Below are 25,258 nucleotides of genomic sequence, written 5' to 3' on the forward strand. Positions count from 1 at the left end.
AACGTCTCTGAAGACGTCCGGCGCAGTTGTGGACGAAACGTCAGGAACACGACTTTGTACCCCTAAAGGTTCACCGGCAAAAATGGCTCTATGGGACTTCTGAGGTCATCAGTCCCCTAGAACGTAGAACTATTTAAACCTAACTAACCTAAGGATAACACACATCCATGCCAGAGGCAGGACTCGAACCTGCGACTGTAGCGGCCGCGTGGTTCCAGACTGCAGCGCCTAGAACCGCTCGGCCACCCTGGCCGGCGGTTCACCTGCAGCAAAATGTTTTTGTTTGTTTGCCGGTGGGGAGACTCCCGCAAGTTGAGAAGAGAGGTAAGATGGCTGATCGCTTACTCTAGAACCATACTTCTAAGTACCACTAAAAGAGCCCAACTGGGGTGAAATGCTAGTGTACCCCAGTTTAAGTTCCCGCTCGCTCTTACCCATAATCATGTAGAGTCCGAGGTCTGGTCAAAAATAGCGGTGATCGCAGAGATTGAACTGATCGGAAAGCTCTTGCCAGAGGGTAGTATTACCTCTGCAGTTGGTGCGATACTTCTGTGCCAACCTCTTTGGAGGTATCTGTTGTGCCGACTCTGTGGGTAGCTCGTGGATAGGGTATGGGTGTCACTGGGACGCTGCCTCGCTTGTAGCCAGCGTGTTGCGTCAAGAGGAAAGAGGAATACTCCGTACGAGTCGTCAGATTTGACCAATGACGTAATGTTTATGGCCGCTGTCACGCTAGCTTTTGGTGCATACATTCACATTTAAAAGCATAAAAAGACCAGTTTGCCTGAAGAATAGGTTAAGTTTGGAAGTGGCAGTTGAGTTATGAGTTGTCGAAGCCAACGAATGTGACTTAGCCTGTTTGAAAAAATCGCGAAGAACATCATCACGTTATTGTTGCCGATTTGTTTACGGTATTTTCCGCATGTTTCCTACATCACTGCTGAAAGCCGACGATCCGTATCGATCATTCCTCTACATCCAGCGTGTTTACTCCGTGTGCCCACTGCCGAGGGAGAGGGTCTGTCCTAAGACGGTGCTTGCCACAGATTTCCTCACAGCTGGAGCTCCAATGCACACGTGATACACTGAGGTGACAAAAGTCATAGCATAACTTTTAATATCACGTTGAACCTTCTTTTGCTCGGAGTATAGCAGCAACTCGATGTGGCACGGACTCAACAAACCATCGGAAGTCTCCTGCTGAAATATTGAGATATGCTGCCTCTATAGCCGTCAGTAATTAGGAAAGTGTTTACGGTGCATGATTTTGTGTACAAATGGACCTGTCGATCATGACCCATAAATTTTCGATGGGATTTAAGACAGGCGATTTCGATGGCCAAGTCTTTCACTTGAATTGTCCAGAATGTTATATTCATTCAGTCGCGATCAATTGTTGCCCGCTGTAGTTCCATTGCTTTTGGGAACATGTTGTGCATGAACGGTTACAGATGGTCTCCAAGTAGCCAACCATAACTATTTCCTGTCATTCAATGTAAACATAACCCTCACCATTATGGAGGCATTACCAACTTCCTCAGTGCCTCACTTATAACTTCGGGCCATGGTTTCGTGGGATCTGCACCACACTTGAACTCTACTATCTGCTCTTACCAACTGAAATCGGGACTCATCTGACCTCGAATTTTCGTTCTAATGTCCAACCGTATAGTCACGAGCCTAGGGAGGTGCTGCAGGCGACGTCGCGCTGTAAGCAAGGGCACTCGCGTCGGTCGTCTGCTGCCATAGTCCATTAACGGCAAATTACGCCGCACTGTCAATACGGATACGTTCGTCGTACCTCCTATATTGATGCAGGCGCTTATTTCACGCAGAGGTGCTTGTCTGTTAGCACTGACAACTCTATGAACGCACCGTTGCTCTCGGTCGTTAAGTGAGGCTTGTTGGTCACTGCGTCGTCCGTGGTGAGAGGAAAATGTCTCACGTTTGATATGTTTGGCACACACTTGTCTCTATGGATTTCGGAATAATGAATTTCCAAACGATTTCTGAAATGGAATGTCCCATGTGTCTAGCTCCAACTACCATTTCGCGTTCAAAGTGTGTTAATTCCCTTCGTGCGGCTGTAATAACGTCGAAAACCAGATCACATCAAGCACTTGAGTAAATGTGACAGCTCCGCCAGTGATTTGCCCTTTTACGTTCTGTACGAGGCACCATGCCACCTTTATATGAGCATATCGCTATGCCATGACATTTGTCACCTCTGTGCATTCTGCTCGAACGCACTAGAGCGAGAACTTACCTTTCACTTGGTTTTTTATATCTATTCTTACTTTGGTCATAGCTATCAGTTTTGGAAACTAGTTTAAATCTGACAGTTTATCACTGGCTTAACCTCTTATAGTGTCTAACGTCTCGTAAGGCTAAGTATTACTAATTTCACGGATTTTCGTACCACATGGTGGCTAGACTTCTTAAGATTGTTTGTTTTATCTGATTAAAGATGGTAGGATTTCTTTAACTTTCGAGAGATACAACTATTGTTTTACCTGTCAACGTACGCTATAGTTGTTCGATTTAGTTTTGAGAAGTCTCTATTTCTATTTTTATTCTGAATAACCATCGCCTTAATAATAAATGTACAGTATGTAGGACTTTCTGTAGTCGTTTTCTGTATTATCTGTGAACGATGTATTTGCTTTTTTGAATACACAACTTAAATTAGCTTAGATTTCTTAACTTTTTTAATCGTTTCTTAATCCGTGAGAGTTCTGTTCCAGTAAGAGCCACGTGTGATACGTTATGAAAACGTGATAATTTAGTTATTCTTAGACATAGACGATGATAATGGAATGTAGTCGAATTAAGTTGGGTGATGCTGAAGGTATTAGATTAGGAAATGAGACACTTAAATTAGCAAAGGAGTTTTGCCATTTGGGGAGCAAAATAACTGATGATGGTCGAAGTAGAGAGGATATAAAATGTAGACTGCCAATGGCAAGGAAACCGTTTCTGAAGAAGAGAAATTTGTTAACATCGAGTATAGATTTAAGTGTCAGGAAGTCGTTTCTGAAAGTATTTGTACGGAGTGTAGCCATGTATGGAAGTGAAAGATGGACGATAAATAGTTCGGACAAGAAGAGAATAGAAGCTTTCGAAATGTGGTTCTACAGAAGAATTCTGAAGATTAGATGGGTAGATCGCATAACTAATGAGGAGCTATTGAATAGAATTGGGGAGAAGAGGAGTTTGTGGCACAATTTGACAAGAAGAAGGGACCAGTTGGTAGGACATGTTCTGAGGCATCAAGGGATCACAAATTTAGCACTGGAGGGCAGCGTGGAGGGTAAAAATCGTAGAGGGAGACCAAGAGATGAATACACTAAGCAGATTCAGAAGGATGTAGGTTGGAGTAAGTACTGGGAGATGGAGAAGCTTGCACAGGATAGGGTAGCATGGAGAGCTGCATCAAACCAGTCTCAGGACTGAAGACAACAACAACAACAACAACAAGAGCCACGTGTGATACGTTATGAAAAAGTGATCATTTAGTTATTCTTAGAGATAGATCTTTCCCAGACCTGAATAATGCATTCCTATTTTCATGTTTGATAAAATATAACGACTTGTCGTACTCTTGTCCCTCACGTGTCGCCAGTGTTAAAATATTCAGTATGTAGCTGAATGGAGCATAATAACACGGATAGTAAGATTTTCTCCAATAGTTACAAAACATCTGCGTGTACATTTGTATTTAAATATCATATTAAAAATCCGTTGCGTTTACACGTTCAAAAGGGTCAGATGCGTATTAATTTACTTTAAAAACCGTTGCATTTGTATTCAGCATTAGTCAAATTAGGAGAAACATTAAACAATCATGAATTTTCCCACATTATAATGTAATTAACTAGTTTACATTAGATGTAGCCCCTTACAGTATATAAGAGTACTTCGTCTGCTGCACTCGTATTCTTTCGTATAATGCACTAGATGGCATCTTACTGTGTTTCCTTGGAGTTTGCAACGGCGAGCACCGCGCCATGGAGATCATCCTAGACAATTAAAAAATATGTCGGATATTCTAGTTTAGACTTGAAGTTGACTCAGTCTTGAAGGTATATCCAGGTTGTTAAATAAATTTTCCAGTGTTTTAAGAATTAATGCTTGGATAATAAACCAAGTCGTTATCGAGTACACGGTTTTTCTGTCAGTAACTTGGAAATCATTACAAGATAAATTTTGAGAGTTCGCACAATAGTCGTCAGACTGGCACCGGGACATAATTGCAAAAAGTTGCAGTTCGTGGGTACGAACCCTCACATCTGGTACCATTGGAAATTCGCTTTGTCGGCTGGTCAAGTCACAATCGCCAAATTTTTTCTTGTCCCTGTCCACGGAGATGGAGAAGGTTGAATTCTTTTTCAAATTTAGCAGTCGCTGTTCGGGGGGCTGGTAAGTACGACGTGCCACTTCTTTAGGGATGTGATTTTTGCTTTGACGTAATCAGTTTGCCATTTTGGGAAGTTTCTATAATTGTCAGTACATTTGTCGGAAGCATTTTACTGGAGTCTCGCAAGTGATAATGTTCCTATTGTTTATTTAGATTGAGTTATGGCCGACATTGTTCCTCATCCAGTCACAATGCACTTCAAGAATCATGATTCCGATGAAGTTTCGTGACGTCTTCCTTCTGTGGGTCATAAACCAGGTTCCACAGCTCGAGCTAGGTTTAGATGATGAATTTCGCCTCCCGTCATCTTTGAGTGTATGAATTTTTGTAGCATTTGAGTGTCTCTGTTATGTTCTTCACTTAACGTAATCTTCGGTGACTACTGATGACTAACTTTGATGGAAAACAGATACTCCTTAACTACAAGCAGTGATAGGAGTATGTACTATGAACTGTTTATTGAAGTTGAGGAGCTGGCTTCATTTCATGAATAAATCTAGAATCAACTTAGTACGAACAATTCTTCCAGTAGGCACTCCAGCAGACCGGCCAATCGTACAATGAAGGCTTTTACGATCGAATATCGAAGCTGCTGTTGAGTCTTCCGGGCTGTATGGCCGTGGTCGAAGAGAGTTTTCGGTTCCTGGCTTTTGGTCCAGTCTTCCGGTGGACATTTCCGGAGTTGCTCCTGGCGACGCAGAGTCTTGCCGACTGACAAGTCGGACTACGGTGAGTGACATAAATACTGTGTAAAGTGGCCGTGGTCGAGTTAACACGTGATCACGTGATCAGAAGAGATAATTTTTATCATGTAAACTGAAGGTGGAGTATGAGAGGGGAGGGGGGGAGGAGGAGGAAAGGAAAGGGAAGGAACTATTGATGTCAGATGCTTCGGGACTTGATGCGGAATCAACTACGACGAGTGAAAATATGCGCCGGACCGGGACTCGAACCCGGGATAGCCTGCTTACCAGGCAGATGTGATAACCACTGCTCCTTTGAGACTATCGTAAAAGCTCTGACTATCTCGGTACGAGTCCAGGCCGATTCAGATTCCCGCCCAGCGCCACCTGTCCGCAGTCCGCGTGCATGCCCATCACTTTGAAATTCCCACAGGAGGTTGAACGTAATTGTGTTGCGGAAATGAAGATGATGGGTTCATTGCCGATCCAAGGGAATTAATTATATGAATGCGTGATGACTGTTCTTTGGGAGATGACCTCGAATAGCACTTTTCTTCTTGAAAAAGCCAAAAGAATACCTGGACTGTGGATTGAAACATCTGAAGCAGGCTTTCAGGAAGAATGGTTATTGAGGTAAAGTGGCAAACAGTGTTCTGCGACCGAATAACCGTAGGAAAAAGAACAACGAAGAAAGGCAGTAATGGAAGAACATAGTTTCACCCTCTTTTATCAAAATAGTAACTGATGAGGTAGGCAAGATTTTACAGAAGCACGATATCAGACTGGTTTTAAGACTAAATGGAAAAAATACATCTCAAGCGCTCCGATATGAAAGGACAAGCGCCTACCTCTGTCAGCAAGTGGAGAATATAATATTCTGTGTACCGGTACCTATGGAAAAGTCTACATTGGATCTACCAAGAGAAGCGTGAATACAAGACTGAAAGAACATAAAAGTCTTTGCGACTAGAGAAAACAGAAAAATCAGCTATAGCGGAGCATGGTACTCAATCATGAAGTGAAGTTTTCTGAAACTAAAATTTCATTATCCACGAAAATATAGAGAATCAATCGGAGTATAAAAGCATAACGATAATTTTAACAGAAAAGAAGAAGCCATGAAATTCAGTGCTAAATGGACAGTGTTTCTGTAGAGTCAATAGATATGTTTTTATCCTCGACAGACGACAGTCGATGATGACAAAGATTATCTCTAGTGATAACGTGTAAACTCGACCACGCCCACTTCACACGGCATCCTGTCGCTCTCCGGCATCCGACTGATCAGTCGGCAAGACTCAGCGTCGCCAGCAGCTCCACCGAAGAGGTCCAGCGCAGCTCCAGACGACCGGTCGAAACGCCAGGAACCGGCAAGTTTCTTCGACCAATGCCATACAGCCCAGAAGACTCATGAGCAACTACACCATCCAGTATTCCTGGGCTCATTAACCCCATCTATGCTGTAATGAAAAAGTATGCGAAGGCACATGTTGACATTTTAACCCCGATCGGCCGTTCTCAAGCCTGATAGAAATAGCGTTGCGCAATTTACTATAAATTCAATTAACGTTTTATGTGATTTCAGCCGGCTTGGCATTCAATGAGAGGTAAAGAACAATACGCATTGTTTGTTCAAAAGGAAGCTAGTAACTACGTAAAAGTTCATGTTATATGGCGAAAGTACGTCCCGCAGTAAACTCAGTTGGCAGTATTTACACGATATCTATACAGTGGGTGGCTTTTAGTATAATAAGGACTGATGTCATCACGCCACAGAATTGAAACCCATGTCCGCCTAGTTAACTGCTCCAAACATTAGCTTCTGGCGGAAGTATTTAGATCAAAAGAGGCAGCTTGCATCATTTTCGGATGTAACAATCATTCTGATTAAGATCTAAAGTGTAAAGGAATCATATTTCAATGTAAGTGGATTCATTCAACTGACATTTTGTTTTAAATACATGAGTTTGGGATGTGCTGTTTACTTTCATTGTAGTGGTTTAACTTCTGTAATTTGACTTTAGACTCCCTGTCGACACAACTCGAAGAGCGCTCTGGTTGAACAGTGTGAGAAGAAAATATTACAAACCGCTCAGACATAGCAAAATATATTACCAGTATTTACGGGAAGAGGACGTAGACTGAACATAATTTCACCATTCCGTATTCAGTGAAACGCTAGATAATGAAAACAGCCTTTTTACATCACATACTTCGCTTCGTGGTTGTTCGAAACTTGTAACAAAAGGAAACTTACATTACCGATGCCAAATGCGTCGTATTACTGCATGAAATATGCTCTTATGACCAGAAAAAGTTTGAAATTGCCTTCGTGGCACTGTGTTATTCACGAAAGTATAGTAGTATTTATTATTTAAAACAATTGTTGCGTGGACACGAAGCAAGTTAGGAACAGGACACAACTACAGACAATAGTCTGCTAATTTTTAGGGCCCACTTGCATAGCGGCGCCGGCTTCAAAGCAATGTACAGCTTAAGTCTGTAGAGCCACCTCCCCTTCGCATACTTCCACGCCCCGTTCCATAAACACACTGAGAGTGCCTATGTAATCTTTGGTCGCAACTGGCGCTACTACATCTGTTAAATCCACTTAATTAATTAATTATTCAACATTCGGTTGCTTTCCTGACAAGGTGAAATGATCGTATGTCATTTATTAGCCGGGATATCCCTTTCGAGGACTTGCGTGTCGATGATGATAAAAATGATGATGAAGGACACACAACACCCAATCCCCTGCTGGGTATCAAACCCGGACCCCCTTGCGTAGTAGGCGGTAACGCTACCGCTATGCTACGGAGGCGGACTCCTGACAAAGTGAATGGTGGTTATTGTAGAAAGCTCGGACTTTCATAGCAAGTTAAAGAGAAAAGTTCACTGAGAAATATTTATACCACAAATCCGCACATAATAATTTTGTCTTAATAAGAAATCTTAATTTTAGCGGTGCAGATCTCTAGCTTACAAGGAAATGCAATCCTGACTGAGATTACGTTAATCCCTACTTACATCTAATCGATCAGAAGAGAACGCCCAACAGCGAACGACAATTCCCTCTGGTATAAAAGCTAGGCATTCATGAGCAAATGACAATCGGTCGTCCCCATTTCAAATTCGCTTGTGTTCGCTCGTACTCCGGTCGTTGTACTCCTTACAGTGAACCATCAGAGGAAGTTCACTATCTTTGTCCTTTGGGGTTTGCTGCACAGAAAGCATTTCATCTGCTATCTGGTTTACTTCTGTTTTTGACATTAGTTTGCGTGAGCGACAGAGCGTGTAATGGAATTTATCGGTGGCTCATCTTTTGCTGCATATGGTACTTGTCGATAGAGTTAAGAAAGGGATTATCCACAAATTTCGAAATTGGTGGTAAGTTCTATGGGACCAAACTGCTAAGGTCATCGGACCCTAGGCTTACACACTACTTACTCAAACTAACTTACGCTAAGGACAATATACACATCCATGCCCGAGGGAGGACTCGAATCTCCGACGGGGGGAGCCGCGCGAACCGTGACAAGACGCCCAAGACCTCACGGCTACACCGCACGGCTGGGATTATCCGATACATTTCATAAGTTTATTATACAATGCAAACGAATCCACAATTATTGCTTTACAGTTCGTATAGTTATAATAATATGAATAATATTATCGCTCATAACTTAATTATTTTTCATACAAAAGATTTATTTATAAATTTACTTATGCAATTTCATTTACATTTCAAATCATTGACGTTAAAATTTTTAATGGTAAACTTTCAAATCAACTTCAAAGTAAAGATTATATACAAGTAAGCATTTACATGGAGGTAAAAAAAGACTGAAGTAGTCATTATGTCACAAACTTGAAGCCGACGTCCGCCATCTTACATTACGTTCACAGCATTTGTACCTCCATGGTTCACCCCTGTTATACTTTCTTGTGCTCTCATTCTGACGTGCCCCTACTGTTTCGACCGTTGGGGACATCTGTCGGCATTTTTGGTCGTGTTCCATATGGCATATGGCGCTTTCATTGTGTGCAGACGTTGTTGTATCATTAAAAATTTCAGCCTGTTTCGTTTACGGGCGTACTATTCAATCCGATAGTAATCTAAAGTGTAAAAGAATCACATTTCATTCGTTAGTGGAGCTATTCAAGCAATATTTTCTATTGTATACATGAATTATTATTGCGCTGTGTACTTTTATTCTTTCCCCTCCAAACCGCAGACTTCCGACAACGTAGCCACACTGTATCAACGGATCAACGGCCTTGTCCCAGCACAGCACACTGTCATGTGATCGCTCTCGTTGTTGGTGTGGGGGCTCATGCCTTCAATTTCTTCCACCGATAATTATTCAATGTTCACATTATCTCCCTCTTTAAAAAAGACTCTGGCTAGAACAGCCGGAGACAACAACCACATGTATGTGAGTTTTTCGTGTATGATTGGATGAATGTGTGTGTGTGTGTGTGTTGGCCGAAAACTTATGTGAACACTCTTATCGTCGTGCCTGCCTGCTGCTCGGCAGTTTCACGGCATAGTTATTCTTTCGTGAAGTTTGTTGCATATAATCCACTGCAAATCAACACAAGCAGTGATGTACAAAATTACAATACCAGAAGAAAAAATGACATCCATTACGCCACATTAAGGTTGTCTGTAGCACAAACAGGGGCACTATGTTGCAACTAAAAGTTTTGATCACTTTCCCAGTGATATGAAATGCCTGACAGTTGGCATAGTGAAATTTAAAACCAAACTGAAACCGTTTCTCTTTGACAAACCTTCCTATTCCGTGGAAGACTAAATACGAATATAACATGTATACGATGATATTTAGAAATTGCTAACATCTGTCTGTATTTAATTAAAAAACAAACTAATAAATGATCGACATGGAGACATATTTACAAAAAAGAAAAATACATAAAAAGACAAAAATTCATACTAATATCAAATGACTCGCTCCAGATCATTAAGATGTATTGAGAAAATGATATGTGGAACATGAAACTAATTAAACTTTGAAAAGTTCAAACTGAAATTCAGAAGTAAAATGAAGCAGATGATTAAAGTAAACGTACATTCCTGTCGTGATATGTTTGGTTATTACTGAAAAACTGGCACAGTTACTGGCCAGAAATATTCCGGGATAAGTAGCAAACAGGCTACTGTTGGAAAGGTTGGCTTAAACGCTACATAGACTGCCGCTGTGGTCGAGCGGTTCTATGTGCTTCAGTCCGGAACCGCGCTGCTGCAACGGTCGCTGGTGTGAATCCTGCCTCGGGCATGTCCTCAGGTTAGTTAAGTTTAAGTAGTTCTAAGTCTAGCGGACTGACGGCATCAGATGTTAAGTCCCATAGTGCTCAGAGCCATTTGAACCATTTTTTTAAATGCTGCACAGCTTAGGCTATCATTACTTAAAAAGTGACTTAACGGACGTATTAAAACAAAATATCCATTTCTCGGGGTCGGAGCATTTGAGATCATTCCCTTAACCACATTTATAGTATTGCACAATGCTGGAAAATGTTTGAAATACGTTTTTCTTTACCCTGTAAATTGCCATTATTGGTCACACACTGAATGACGTATCATAACTAAGATTGCAAAGTGAGAAGATGTGAAAACTACATTGAAACTAATACACCGAGAGTTTAGTAAAACAAGAGCTCTTTCCGCATGGCAGAAAACCGCTATGCAGTTATGTCTCTTTGACATTTTAATAATTGTTCGCTTTGTTGACATGCTCAAGTTGCCATAGCATGCCTTGCTTCTCCCCTCATTACACACGTTCTCGTGCTAGCAGAGAACGCGTAGATAAGTTTTTTGTAAATGTGAACATTAAAAACGTTGTGCATACGAGTTGAAAGCTGAAAATGTAACAAACAAAAAGCAGTACCAGTAAGCAAACAAGCCTTATTTACGGAGTTACAGCTTCGTTTGCTATCGATACAACACTGTAAAAACGGAATTAAGTGGATTTCGAAAGTATGCTTCTCACATCAGTTCCTTCTCTTCTTGGTTATTCAAAATATATCAACAAAAAACAAGTTACATTAATGAGGCCAAATGTGCCTTAAAACAAGAGCAAATCCGCATTTAAGAACAGTATAACGTTCGAAACTGCCTTCCTGACACTCGTGCTGCTTATGGCGAAATAGCGGTTTAATAAACTTTCGGAAACTTTCGCCTACTGTGTTTTAAAGAGTTGTTTGTACCTTGAAGTTATTTATTAAATTTAGTACACTAATTTTCAGCTACGTTTCTTATTGTTTGCAGTGAAATATTTTGGTAAAATTTTCGTTCAGTGCGCTTAATTTCGTTGAGTGTTCCAGTCGTCGCTTGGATTTTTGGTTTTAGGTAAGAAACTGTGAGAAGTTCTTATGGTGTTTGTAATAGTTGTGGTTTATCAGTATTAATAAAAGTAGTTGGTTTCTAAGTAGAGAGCGAAATTCGAGATCATTATTCTTAGCTTTTTTAAATAGTTCAGCTATTCTAATTTAGCTTAGACATGTTGCTACGTTTTTGTCTAACACCTGAGTGTGCAGATTTTTGGTTTAATGCTAAGGAAAGCTGGGGCTGCAGTTCAGTGTTACGTGCACTATCTTCAAGCATTTCACGTTTCCATACAAACTGTGACAAATAAACTTTTAATTTCCTCTGCCATTTTGCTTACTTCGTAAAAAGCTATGTGCTGCCCATATAAAATAATCTTCTGTGAATATCAAAGATGGCTCTAAATGTACAGGGTGTCTGAGGTATATGTGCAGATGTTGTCATTGGTACCTTCCTGGAACCACGACAAATAATCTTTGTTTTTGGTCTAGAGAACCTATAACATTACCAATGTAGAATTCTCTCCAACTCTGACTGTGGAGGTGATTAGACTCTTTGATTGTCATCTTGGGTGTCATCTTTTGCGTAAGTGGTTTGTGTTATTGATATTATATTAGATTTCTAAAGTTACTCTCCCCATCAGTACAATGATTTTCTGAATAAATGTGAATGTGGCTATCTATAATAAACGCTATCGATTAGTAATTTTCTCGAAGGCATTATTGAGCGACATGTTGCTCCATTTTCACTTTCTCATTATTTCCGAAATCTAAGTTTCCACATTTTGAAAAAGAAGTCTAATTGCCTTTCAGGTTGAATCAGTTTCCACAGATTATCGTTTGGTAATCATGTGTGTATGCAATTTCCAAACGAATTGATACCAAACAGGTATAAGCCCAACTATCAATATGAATATTCAAAGAATTTCAAGTAAATAAAGGCTTTATAAAAATGTTTAAAACATGTACTAGCCATTACTTATAGCAAAAGCAGATGTAAACATTTTTTTAACATCTGTTGTTGGCTAACCACATCAATGTGAATTTCAATTATAAAGGTGCCAGAACTGCAGATCTTGTAGTGCATGAGCCAAACAATAGAGCTGGCGCAACTTCTGTCGTCTTATGTAACCAAAGCAATTACTTTTGATGGAATTACAATTTACATAAATAAATATAATTATATTTGTTGTTTTGTATTCAATAGAAGTTCCTTCATCATAAGCGTCACTCACTTTCAAGACGGTTCACCGCTTGCAGTTTCTAGAGGAATCTAGTAAGACACTGATCGCATACACAAAGCGTTTAAAATAAGGTAACGCCCTATAGGTATGCAACACACTTAACATACAGGTAATGCAGTTATGATCTCAACTGACCAGCGCCACTAGAAAAACTACCGTAGTCTACCTCAGCCTAAGATAGTTTTACAACGCTAGCTATAATTATTATTATGTTATGAAGTTCCGACATTGTCCTCAGATACCAACAGAAATATCTGCACTTACACTCTTAATACCCTGTATAGTGTCATATCATGTTTGTCTTCTTGATACTGTCAACAATAATTAGATTATGTTCGTTATCTCGTGTTCACTTCCAATTCGTCTAGTGTAGACCTTTGTTCACAGATACAAGCGAATGACAGCGAACACTGGCCAACTGTCTGCGCATGCACTTTCGCCTGCGTTCGCTATGACTCGCTTTGGTGAGGAGGGCTGCGTACTGACCCACGAAGAAGGTGTCGGTGGTGTCTGCGCGGCCGTACAGCTGCTGGCGCGGCCCCTCTGTCCAGCGCACGGTGTACGACTTGAGGTCCTCGCTGCCGAACAGCGGCGGCTCCCACGACACCATGTAGCCGTCGTCCGTCAGCTGCACCGTCACGTTGTGCGGCGGCCCGATCTGCTGGAACGAGCCTGCGCAGAGCGTTCCATTCTGAACTCCCAGTACACCAAACACAAACAATACTAAACAAAATACACAGAGAATACCAACGCTGTAGACACACGTGCAGCTTCTGTCAGGATATACTTTGTCTTGGAATAAGTAAATATCACGTAAAAATGTTCGTTTTTATTTTGGCTGTTTTTCTCGGGTAGTGAGCGACGAATTTATGACGTAGGCTCTGTGTCAAATATTGTTACCAGATGAAGTAGATGCGACCTGTGAGCGCCACAACAACGCAGACTATAGCAAGCAGTTATTATATTAATCAACAGTGGGCAGTACAGTAACCAGAGACAGATAACATACAAACTACTTAGAACAGTATACGTGCTGTCAGTTCTTTCAGGCATGTCCAAAAGAACAGACATCATGTTGATTCTGCTGCAACTAAGACCAGAGGTGTGCAAATTCTCCTTCCAGCCTGCCTGCCTCTGGCTCCTCCGCAACCATTGAAACTGCTCAGCCTGCCGAAATTGAGACACAAAAGTACGTATGTTCTGAAGCACATTGGTTAAAGTAGACCAGCCAGGGTTTCCACGAGTCTGGAAAGCTTCACGTGACCAGCCAACAGGTTGCGTTATCAATTCAACGCGATTAGCCAGGTATAGGTAGGTAGATCAACTACAGCTCATTTATCATAACGGTAGGAGAACCAAATGAACTTACCAAACTTAAATGAGATTTAGGATAAATTATCAATTAGAGAATAAATACCACCCAAGTCCAACAGATGAAAAGTTCTTGTGCGTTTATGAGGCAAATCGATAGGTGTCTCGCAATGCAAATTGTATAAAAAGTCACTAAACACTCATTTAGGAACCTCGAGTATGTTTCGACATGTTTATAAACTTGACGAGCAGTTTACTCACTCCATAAATATTTTGGAAGCGGACAAAGACTTAGTGGCTACCAAGTGTGCGAAAACCTGTACTAAGGACTTGAATCCATTTATCACTACATAGGCTTCCTAAATTTATGGCAAACATTCATTGAAATAAGACAATGTGGTATGCAACACAGTGCGAAAAAAGTTTAGTATGAAATAAAAGCTTCTTTTTCAGATATGTGCTTCTTAGGTTGACATAATATGAAAAACGAGCTTCGTGTTTCTTACATTGCATTTGCGGAATTTAGAATCAACTATAATGGCAACTTATAATAACGCGCAACACACTGTCTGAAAAAAGAAATTAATATCCGTATAATTGGTGCTGTATTGGCCGAAACACACTAAGGTTACAGAAACTATACTTCCAAACTTTTACTCTAGTTGTGGCTGCCATTGCAGTATAATATTCTTCAGCTTCTTAGGTGAAAACCATCTAGATTTTCAGAGATCGTTCTGCTCATTACAGAAAATATGTATTATAGATGACCTGATGATGGTTTGAACTGAGAAAAGGCAGTACTAGTCGAAACTGGTAAAGTTGCATAGAAATAAATAAGCCCGAAATCCGGTGAAAATGAAAAAAGGACAAATAAAATCCCATTTTCTGACCCACTCTGAACCAAATTGATTATACACTGAAGAGCCAAAGAAACTAGTACACCTTCCTGATACACTGAAGAGCCAAAGAAACTGGTACACCTGCCTGATATCGAGTAGGGCCCCCGCGACCAGCAGAAGTGCCGCAACACAACATGGCATGGACTCGACTAGTATCTGAAGTAGTGGTGGAGGAAATTGACACCATGAATCCTGCAGGGCTGCCCGTAAGAGTACGAGATGTTGGAGATCTCTTCTCAGCAGCACGTTGCTAGCCACCCCAGATATGCTCAATTATGTCCATGTCTGGGGAGTTTTGTGACCAGCGGAAGTTTTCAAACTCAAAAGAGTGTTCCTGGGCCACTCTGTAGCTGTTCTAGTCGTTCGGAGTGTTGCATTGACCTACTGAAATTGCCCAAGTCCTTCGGAATGCACAAGAGACATGAATGGATGCAGATTATCTGACAGGATGGTTACGTACGTGTCACCTGTCAGAGTCATATCTAGACGTATCAGGGGTCCCATATCAATCCAACTGCACACGCCCCATACCATTACAGAGCCTCCACCAGCTTTAACAGTCTCCTGCTAACAAGCAGTGTCTATGGATTGAAAAAGTTGTCTCCATACTCGTACACCTCCATTTGCTCGCTACAATTTGAAGCGAGACTTGCCCGACCAGGCAACATGTTTGCACACATCAACAGTCCAATGTCGGTGGTGACGGGCCCAGTTGAGGCGTAAAGCTTTGTGTCGTGCACTTATCATGGGTACACGAGTGGGTCTTCGGCTCCGAAAGCCCATAGCGATGATGTTTCGTCGAACGGTTCGCACGTTGGCGCTCGTTGATGACCCAGCATTGAAATATGCAGCAATCTGGGAATGGTTACATTTCTGCCACGTTGAACGATTCTCTTCAGGCGTCGTTGGCCCCGTTCTTGCAGGATATTTTTCAGCCGTAGCGACTCGGAGATTTGATGTTTTACCGGATTCCTGATATTCACGGTACACTCTTGAAATGGTCGTACAGGATAATTCCCACTTCGTCGCTAGGAGACGCTGAGTCCCATCTATCGATCACCGACTACATCATCACGCTGAAACTCACTTAAGTCTCGGTAGCCAGCCATTGTAGCAGCAGTAACAGATCTAACACCTGCGGCAGACACTTGTTGTCTTATACATGCGCAGCGCCGTATTCTGCCTATTTACATATATCTGTATTTGAATACGCATGCCTATTCCAGTTTCTTTGGTGCTTCAGTATATACTGCATTGAGACGTAATAGTCTGGTAAAAAGAGACTTTTCGTCACCTTTCGAACCCTACTCATAACACAGAATAAACTGCTATGTAGCGTAGCACAGAGGGAAGACAGGCAGGCAAGTAGGACATGTCCAGTCTGCTTGGGTTGGGCATAGCTTAGCTTGGACACGAGTAACCAATCTGCCCTTTCTGCTGCTAATGTGCGGGAGCTTACCTACCTAGCTAACAGGCGAGCATGGGCAGTTTAAAATCGGAACGTGTACACCCCGGATGAAGACACAAAGGAAAAAGGGACATTAACTGCCAGTGGGCATTGATTTAAATCAATGGGGAAAGTTAAAAATTTGTGCTGGATTCGTACCAGGGCCTCCAGCTTACTAGAAAGATGCGCTGATCACTAATCCACCCTAGTACACCTCCTGTTAGACCCAAATTCTCAACTTATCGACACGCTACTGACGTAATGCCCCTGCTTGTTATCCTTTTACTCGCAGACATGTCCAAAAGAATAGACACCACGCATTCATATAACATGTCTCAAAGGGCAGTGAATTCATTACCTTTAGTGCGAATATACAATTACGTTTGACCACCTGCAGGAGGACATGGACGGGAACTGTTGATAGATGTACTAGGTGGGAATGTGGGCAGACACTGTGTTCGGCTAGCGCAGAGGTTAATGTAGCTGCCTAGTAAGCAGGAGATTCAGGTTTAGAATTCCGGGCCAGCACACATTTTCATTCATCGCCGCTGATTCCGCATAAAGTCTCGATGCAACTTACATAAGTAGCTCCCTCGGTTTCCTTTCGTTTCTACCCCCTACACCTTCAATTTACATAATACCAGAACTATTCAAAAAGTAAGTTCCGATCGGTCGTGAAATGGGAACCAATGTAAAAACAAAAATGTTTTATTTGCAACAGTTAGGTACAGCTTCCAGCTACTTTTCTACGTAGTCCCCGCACCAACTTAGAAATATGTCGTAGCTTTGTGCCAGCTTTCCAATACTCCAGTCATAGAATAGGGCAGACTGTGCTTTCCGACAATTCTCTACGCTGGTCTACAGTTCGTTGACTGTGTCAAAATATTGTCTTCAACGCTAGCAGTTCGTGTGAGCAGAGATGAAACTCAGGGGCACCCACTTATGGGCTGTATTGCGGGTGATCAAACACTTCCTATCGCAAATGCTGTAGTAGCGTCTTCATTGCCCTAGAGAGTGCGGTCGAGAATTTACACTACTGGCCGTTAAGGTTGCTAGACCAATAAGAAATGCAGATGATAAATGGGTATTCATTGGACAAATATATTATACTAGAACTGACATGTGATTACATTTTCACGCAATTTGGTGCATAGATCCTGAGAAATCAGTACCCGGAACAACCAGCTCTTTTCGTAATAACGACCTTGATACGCCTGGGTATTGAGTCAAACAGAGTTTGGATGGCGTGTACAGAAACAGCTGCCCATGCAGCTTCAACACGACACCACACTTCATCAAGAGTAGTGACTGGCGTATTGTGACGAGCCAATTGCTCGGCCACCATTGACCAGACGTTTTCAATTGGTGAGAGATCTGGAGAATGTGCTGGCCAGGGCAGCACTCAAACATTTTCTGTATCCAGAAAGGCCCGTACAGGATCTGCAACATGCCGTCGTGTATTATCCTGCTGAAATGTAGGATTTCGCAGGGATCGAATGAAGGGTAGAGCCACGCGTCGTAACACATCTGAATGTAACGTCCACTGTTCAAAGTGCCGTCAATGCGGACAAGAGGTGACCGAGCAGGTAACCAATGGCACCCCATTCCATCACGTAAGGTGATACGCCAGTATGGAGATGACGAGTACACGCTTCCAATGTGCGTCCACCGCGATATCGCCAAACACGGATGCGACCATCATGATGCTGTAAACAAAACCTGGATTCTTCCGAAAAAATGACGTTTTGCTATTCGTGCACCCAGGTTCGTCGTTGAGTACACCATTGCGGGTGCTCCTGTCTACGATGCAACGTCAAGGGTAACCGCAGCCATGGTCTCCGAGCGGATAGTCCACGCTGCTGCAAACGTCGTCGAACTGTTCGTGCAGATGGTTGTTGTCTTGCAAACGTCCCCATCTGTTGACTCATGGATCGAGACGTGGCTGCAAGATCCGTTACAGCCATGCGTATAAGATGCCTGTCATCTCGACTGCTAGTGATACGAGGCCGTTGGGATCCAGCACGACGTTCCGTATTACCCTCCCGAACCCACCGATTCCATATTCTGCTAACCTTTATCAAAGTCGGAAACGTGATGGTACGCATTTCTCCTCCTTACACGAGGCATCACAACAACGTATCACCAGGCAACGCCGGTCAAGTGCTGTTTGTGTATGAGAAATCGGTTCTAAACTTTCCTCATGTTTGCACGTTATAGGTGTCGCCACCGGCGCCAACCTTCTGTGAATGCTCTGAAAAGCTAATCATTTGCATATCACAGCATCTTCTTCCTGCCGGTTAAATTTCGCGTCTGTAGCACGTCATCTTCGTGGTGTAGCAATTTTAATGGCGAGAGTGTATATAAAGAGCAGACACCACACGCAATATATTCAGGAACGATTGACAAATACTGGGGAAAGAAATACAGTAGAAGAAGAATGGGCAATTTTGAGAGATGATATATTGAAGGCAGCAGAGGGTCAAGTAGGTAAAAAGACGAGGGCTGGTAGAAACCCTTGGGTAACAGAAGAGATACTGAATTGGACTGGTGAAAGGAGAAAATATAAAAACGCAGTAAATGAAGCAGGCGAAAAGGAATACAAACGTCTCAAAAACGAGATCTACAGGAAGTGCAAAAATGCTAAGGAAGAATGTCTAGAAGACAAATGTAAGCATGTAGAGGCACGTATCAGTAGGGGTAAGACAGACACTGCTTCCAGGAAAATTAAAGAGACCTTTGGAGAAAAGACAACAATTTGTATGAATATCAAGAGCTCGGATGGAAAACCAGTCCTAAGCCGATAAGGGAAGGTAGAAAGGTGGAAGGAGTATTGAGGGGGTCTGCACAAGGGAGATGTACTTGAGGACAAAATTGTGGAAATGGAAGAGGACGTAGATGAAGATGAAATGGGAGATATGATATTGTGTGAGTAATCTGACAGAGCACTCAAAGATTGCGTGAGGAATCTGACAGAGCACTCAAAGACCTAAGTCAGAAGAAAGCCCTAGCAGCAGCCAACATTCCATTAGAACTATGATAGCCTTGGGAGAACTATGATAGCCTTGGGAGATCCAGCCACGACAAAATTACCATATGGTGAGCAAGATGTATGAGACAGGTGAAATAACCTCAGATATGAAGAAGAATATAATAATTGTGGTCCCAAAGAAAGCTGGTGTCGACAGGTATGAAAATTACCGAACTATCAAATTAATAAGTAATGTCTGCAAAATACTAACACGAATTGTTTACAGACGAAAGGAGAAACTGCTAGAAGCCAACTTCGAGGAAGATCAGTTTTGATTGTTGGAACACGTGAGGCAATAGTTACCCTACGACTTATCTTAGAAAATAGATTAAGGAAAGCCAAACCTACGTCTCTAGCATTTGTAGACTTAGAGAAAACTTTTGACACTGTCGATTGGAATACACTCTTTAAATTTCTGAAGGCGGTGGGAATAAAATACAGGGAGTGAAAGTCTATTTACAATTTGTACAGAAACTAGATATCAGTTATAAGAGTCGAGAAGCTCGAAAGGGAAGCAGTGATTGAAAAGGGGGTTAGACAGGTTGTAGCCTATCTCCGATGTTATTCAATCTGTATATTGAGCAACCAGTAAAGGAAACAGAAGAACAATTTGGAGTAGGAATTAATACCCACGGAGAAAAAATAAAAACTTTGAGGTTTGCCGATGACATTATAATTCTAGTAGAGACAACAAATGACCTGGAAGACTAGTTGAACGGAATGGACAGTGTGTTGAAGAAAGGGGGATATAAGATGAACATCAACAAAAGCAAAACGAGGATAATGGAATGTTGTCGAATTAAATCAGATGACGCTCATGGAATTAGAACAGGAAATGAGACACTTAAGGTAGTAGATAAGTTTTGTTATCTGAGGAGCAATATAACTGATGTTGGTCGAAGCAGAGAGGATATTAAATGTAGACTGGCTTTGGAAAGGAAATCGTTTCTGAAGAACAGAAGTTTGTTAACATTATAGGTTTAAATGTGAGGAAGTCTTTTCTGAAAGGAGTTGTATGGAGTGTGGCCATGTATGGAAGCGAAACATGGACAATAAATAGTTTGGACAAGACGAAAATAGAAGCTTTCGAAATGCGGTGCTACAGAAGTATGCTGAAAATTAAATGGGTAGATCACGTAACTAATGAGCTGAACAGAACTGGGGAAAAGAGGATTTTGTGGTACAACCTGACTAAAGGAAGGGATCGGTAGGACACGTTCTGAGGCATCAAGGGATCACCAATGTAGTATTGGAGGGAAGAGTGGAGTGTAAAATTCGTAGAGGGAGACTAAGAGATGAATACACTAAGTAGATTGAGAAGAATGTGGGTTGCAGTAGTTACTCGGAGATGAAGAAGCTTGTACAGGATAGAGTAGCATGGAGAGCTGCATCACACCAGTCTCTGGACTGAAGACCACCACAAAAACATATAAAAAAAATTAAACTATGGTTCTTTAGAGATCGGAGAGACATAGATTTTGTGATTACGTTAAGAACATTATTCTGAAAATCTCTGAAGAACGTGAGAAGAAATTGACAGATATATGTGAAAAAGATGATAACGTAAAGTGATCAATGTTAACGAAGCAGTTATCAAAAGCTAAGTAAGAAAGTTTCTGTCACAGGTATATTTACGAGAATAATATTTCCGTTTGTGTGTTCAATTAAATAAATGTTTAATCTTTAGCTTCGGAGTTAAGCAAACTGAATTTTCATCATTTACTTAAATCTACAAAATTTTCTGCTCAAGGCAGTGGTTTGAAGAATATATAAATATTATTCAGTAGGTAAATGTGAAATGATAAGGTGGACTGCACAAGGAGAGATAAAGTATTAGTCTGCCACTATAGAGGGTGAGTAATCAGCGGCAGTGTTGGCTGTCAGCAGAACACAAAGCTGCGAGAGGCAGACTGCATAAGAGCAACATCATGGCGCCCAGTATGAGCACTGACAACTCAATCAAAGGTGGTATGTCCGCTAATGAGTGGGTGGATGATGTTTAAATTATTTATAAGGGGAGTGACGTGTTATCATGACGCTCAATTTCATGCACATCACATTTATAATTGTTGACTTACACACTTAAGGTCTTACCTGTTTGTGAAACATTTAAATCCCATGCTTGTAATAGATGTGATCAAACAAAGTAAGCAGAACGGAATCGCTAAAATCCGGTATAACCGTGTACTGGAGAATTAGCTTCATCACGAATTCTTAGAAAGCTACTTCTTAAATATATTTGCTCTGTAAAGGATTGGGATTCTGAATAATCTTAATGAAGTGGGGGATTGAAGTCAATTTGTTTGATGAGCAGCATGGAAAAGCCTCTTTAGACACAGAGACTATGATCTGCTTAGGGGTTGGCTACTACCTCGACAGTGAAAGGCAAGCACTGGTAGTGCAACTTTAGTTGGATTAGTTTAATGCCAAATATTGAAACAGTCTACACTGACAGGCCGGAGATCTCTCCAGCTAAGATGGCTGCTAGCTAAATTACTCTGGTGGAACACCACGTCCTATTCCATACCATAGTACGAAATAACAAATTCACTCACTGTTCCAGCACGAACAGAAACGAAGTAATGCGGCACACGTCTATCTGAATTTAGAGATTTTAAACAGAGGATCGGTATAAGCCTAACGACAAGTAACATAGATCGTCAGCACGAACGGATGCAAGCCCCTGCCATAAAATAAATTCGTGGTACCATATTTCACTAGAAATAAGAAGTTTCACAAGCAAAAAAATTATTTAAATGTAAAGAGAGTAATTTTTTCAGCGTGAAGGTGCTGATATCCACAGGTTTAAACGCTTCCTGATTCACAAGTTGAAAATTAAATGATCCTATAGCATTGTTGGCGGGCACGACCCATCTGGGGAAGTCGAGTGCAAGTCTTATTTCAGTCGACGCCACATTGGGCGACTGGCGGGCCGGTGATGAGGATGTAATGATGAGAGGACAACACAACACCCAGTCCACGAGCGGAGAAAATCTCCAACCCGGCCGGGAATCGAACCCGGGCCCACTGCATGGCGGCAAGCAAGTTACCACTCAGCTAAGCAGGCGGATGATTCACAAGTTAATCCTGAATTTTAATTACATCTCGATGTTTCAGCAAGGCATTCGTACTCACCGGATCCACACGGCAGACTCTGCCGTCGTAAGTCTCATCTCGCTACCCGGGATGAGAAGGCTATTAACCTTCCACACGGCAAGCCACAGGACCATCCAAATGGCACGATTTTAAGAATTGCGGTTAAGTTCGGCTCTGCCTTTAAATCGCGTCCCGCCAACAAGTTTGAAAGGAAAGCTGAACGACACATCCCTCGGCTCCCAGAAGAGAAGGAAGGAAACCTTCACTGGCTAGCATCTCCGCCCCTATATTCCAATTTCATGCAGGTTTCAGCCTCAGGTTTTAGTACATGAGGAGGCATGGCTGGTTCCTCCAAGCATCGGCATGAGAAAGGAAAATGAAGCAAATCAAAACTAGCGGGAAAATGCTCTGAGCGGAATACAAAATAGGTGAATATGCTCCTATTTAAAAGATTCTGGCTGATAAGTTCGGTACCACCCATTCTGTAAATTTAAAAAGTTTCCAAAAATTTTTCCATGCGAATGTATCACTCACTTTTATGCTGAAAGAGGAGACAGTGGCAGCAGGAAAGTGACTGAGAAGTAATAAATCCTCTTTTCAACATGCAACTCATCTCCCCCTCCCACGAGGTACCCTAACTCTAACTCGCCGACATCCACCAGTCGATCGCTGTGTCTTTCATACTCGTCCACTCCCACCTGCCCATTCTCACTTATTCAGCCAAACTCGTTGTCATTATCTCTTTGTGTCTCTCTGTCATTATCTGCTGTGCCACAGCCACGGCCCCTTCGTTCTGTTCTACCACTACTGTCTCCTCTCACTCTCACGGTCTCCCTATTGCTCTCTCTCCCTACAGCTATCTCATTCATTCATTCCCACTGATGCTGGCTCTCATAACTGTCGCTGTTTCTCTCGTCCTCGCTGTAGTTGCTCATTCTCACTGGATCTCACCCACTTCTGCTTACTCCGTCTCTTTTTGCCTCTCCCTCTGGCACTGTCTTCTTCAATCTTTTCTTAGCTTTGTCCTGTCACTGTCAACTATGGTCCACTGCGACTGTGTCCTTCTCTTTCTGCCTCACTGCCATTGTCTCCTTCGCTCTTTCTGTCCCACAACCACGGTCTACTATCTCCTTCTCTTTTTCCCTGCCACTGTCTCCTTCTCCTCAGCATAAAAAACGCGAATATGTTCAAATGTCAATATTTCTGCGACCGTTTTTAAAGGTGCTGAGGAAGGCAGAATGACGCTGCTGGTACCCTACTTTACAGTCGGCTCACTGCAGAGGTGTTACACTCTGCAGCCTCTCAGGGACATAGCCAATCTTAAACAATGCATGGCGTCGCCTAGAAGCATTACGGATGAATTTGTATTGTTCACAAGTAGTGCCCCGTGATGTTATCAATCACCGGTAAATCTCTGATACACATACCTTGCAACACATCGTATATGAGGCAAGTGACAGACGCCAGACGCCAGACTTGAAGAATGTAATAATTCCTCTTCCAAGGAGGGCAGGTAGAGATATTTGTCAAGATTAATGAACCACATCCTTAATACTGCATAGTTGCAAGTTACTCACGAAAATTATTTATAGAAGAACGGAAAAACTGGTAGAAGTCATCATCAACGAATATCAGTTAGCGATTTGAAGAAATGCAGGAATCTCGAGTCCACACTGACGCTATGACGTACCTTAAAATGTTAAACAAAGGCAATCCTACGTTTATAGCATTTGCAGCTCGTTTTGTATTATCACGTAATAGGGGAGAGAGTGTGGCAGATATGATACGCGAGTTGGGATGGAAGTCATTAAAGCAAAGACGTTTTTCGTCGCGACGAGATCTATTTACGAAATTTCAGTCACCAACTTTATCTTCCGAATGCGAAAATATTTTGTTGGGCCCAACCTATATAGGTAGGAATGATCATGAAAATAAAATAAGAGAAATCAGAGCTCTAACAGAAAGGTTTAGGTGTTCGTTTTTCCAGCGCGCTGTTCGAGAGTGGAATGGTAGAGATATACTGTAGTATGATTGTGGTTCGATGAACCCTCTGCCAAGCACTTAAATGTGAATTTCAGAGTAACCATGTAGATGTATTTCCATAATTGGAGAAAGCGTCTTGAAATGGTAATTTGAAATTCTGTAGGTAGCACAAACAAAATGTAGCTTGTACAGGGAAGAGATATTCGGTTTAAGAAGCGATGGACATGAAAGAGAAGCAGTACTCAGTCTGTACACTGATGAAGCAGCAAAGAAAACCAGTAAGAAATTTGCTAAGGGTATTAAAGTTTGAAGGAAATAAATACTCTGCTGTTTGTTGATGACATTGTAATTCTGCTGAAGACGGCAATTGTCATGCAAGAACAGTTGTGCAAAATGGATAACAACCTGAAATGAGATTAGAAAGAAAATTTAAGAAGAAGTTAAATGACGGTAATACAATGTAGTCCAGTTAATTCAAGCGAGGCTGAGGGAATAAGTTTAGGAAATGAAACACAAGAAGTAGTCAAAGAGTTTCGTTATTTGTGAGCGAAATAACTGACAAGGGCGAAAGTAGAGAGAATATAAAACACGGATCGGAAACAACCAGAAAACCATTTCTGAAAAACAGACATATAAATGTCGAACATAAATTTAGGTGTTAGGTAGCTCTTCTGAAGGTACGAAATATGCACCAGAAGGAAGCGGCGACTTGAAAAATCACTACGTAAATCACATTGGGCAAGGTTTGATAATACATTCTTAGGTGAATATTAATTTAAGTTATGAACGACTTTAAAAT

The 25,258-nt window shown here is 41.7% G+C and overlaps 1 protein-coding gene across 1 annotated transcript in view; it reads right to left on the reverse strand.

The window, feature by feature from the left end:
• The window catches only part of LOC126092195 (protein borderless), a 478,622-nt gene that overhangs the window by 4,277 nt on the left and 449,087 nt on the right, over nucleotides 1–25,258 (reverse strand). Inside the window, exon 11 of the mRNA XM_049907679.1 lies at nucleotides 13,182–13,367. Coding sequence (XP_049763636.1) covers nucleotides 13,182–13,367 — 186 coding nt within the window. The remainder of the gene's footprint in view (nucleotides 1–13,181; nucleotides 13,368–25,258) is intronic.

The sequence above is a fragment of the Schistocerca cancellata genome, chromosome 7 (genome assembly GCF_023864275.1).
Source record: "Schistocerca cancellata isolate TAMUIC-IGC-003103 chromosome 7, iqSchCanc2.1, whole genome shotgun sequence".
NCBI classification, from domain to species: domain Eukaryota; kingdom Metazoa; phylum Arthropoda; class Insecta; order Orthoptera; family Acrididae; genus Schistocerca; species Schistocerca cancellata.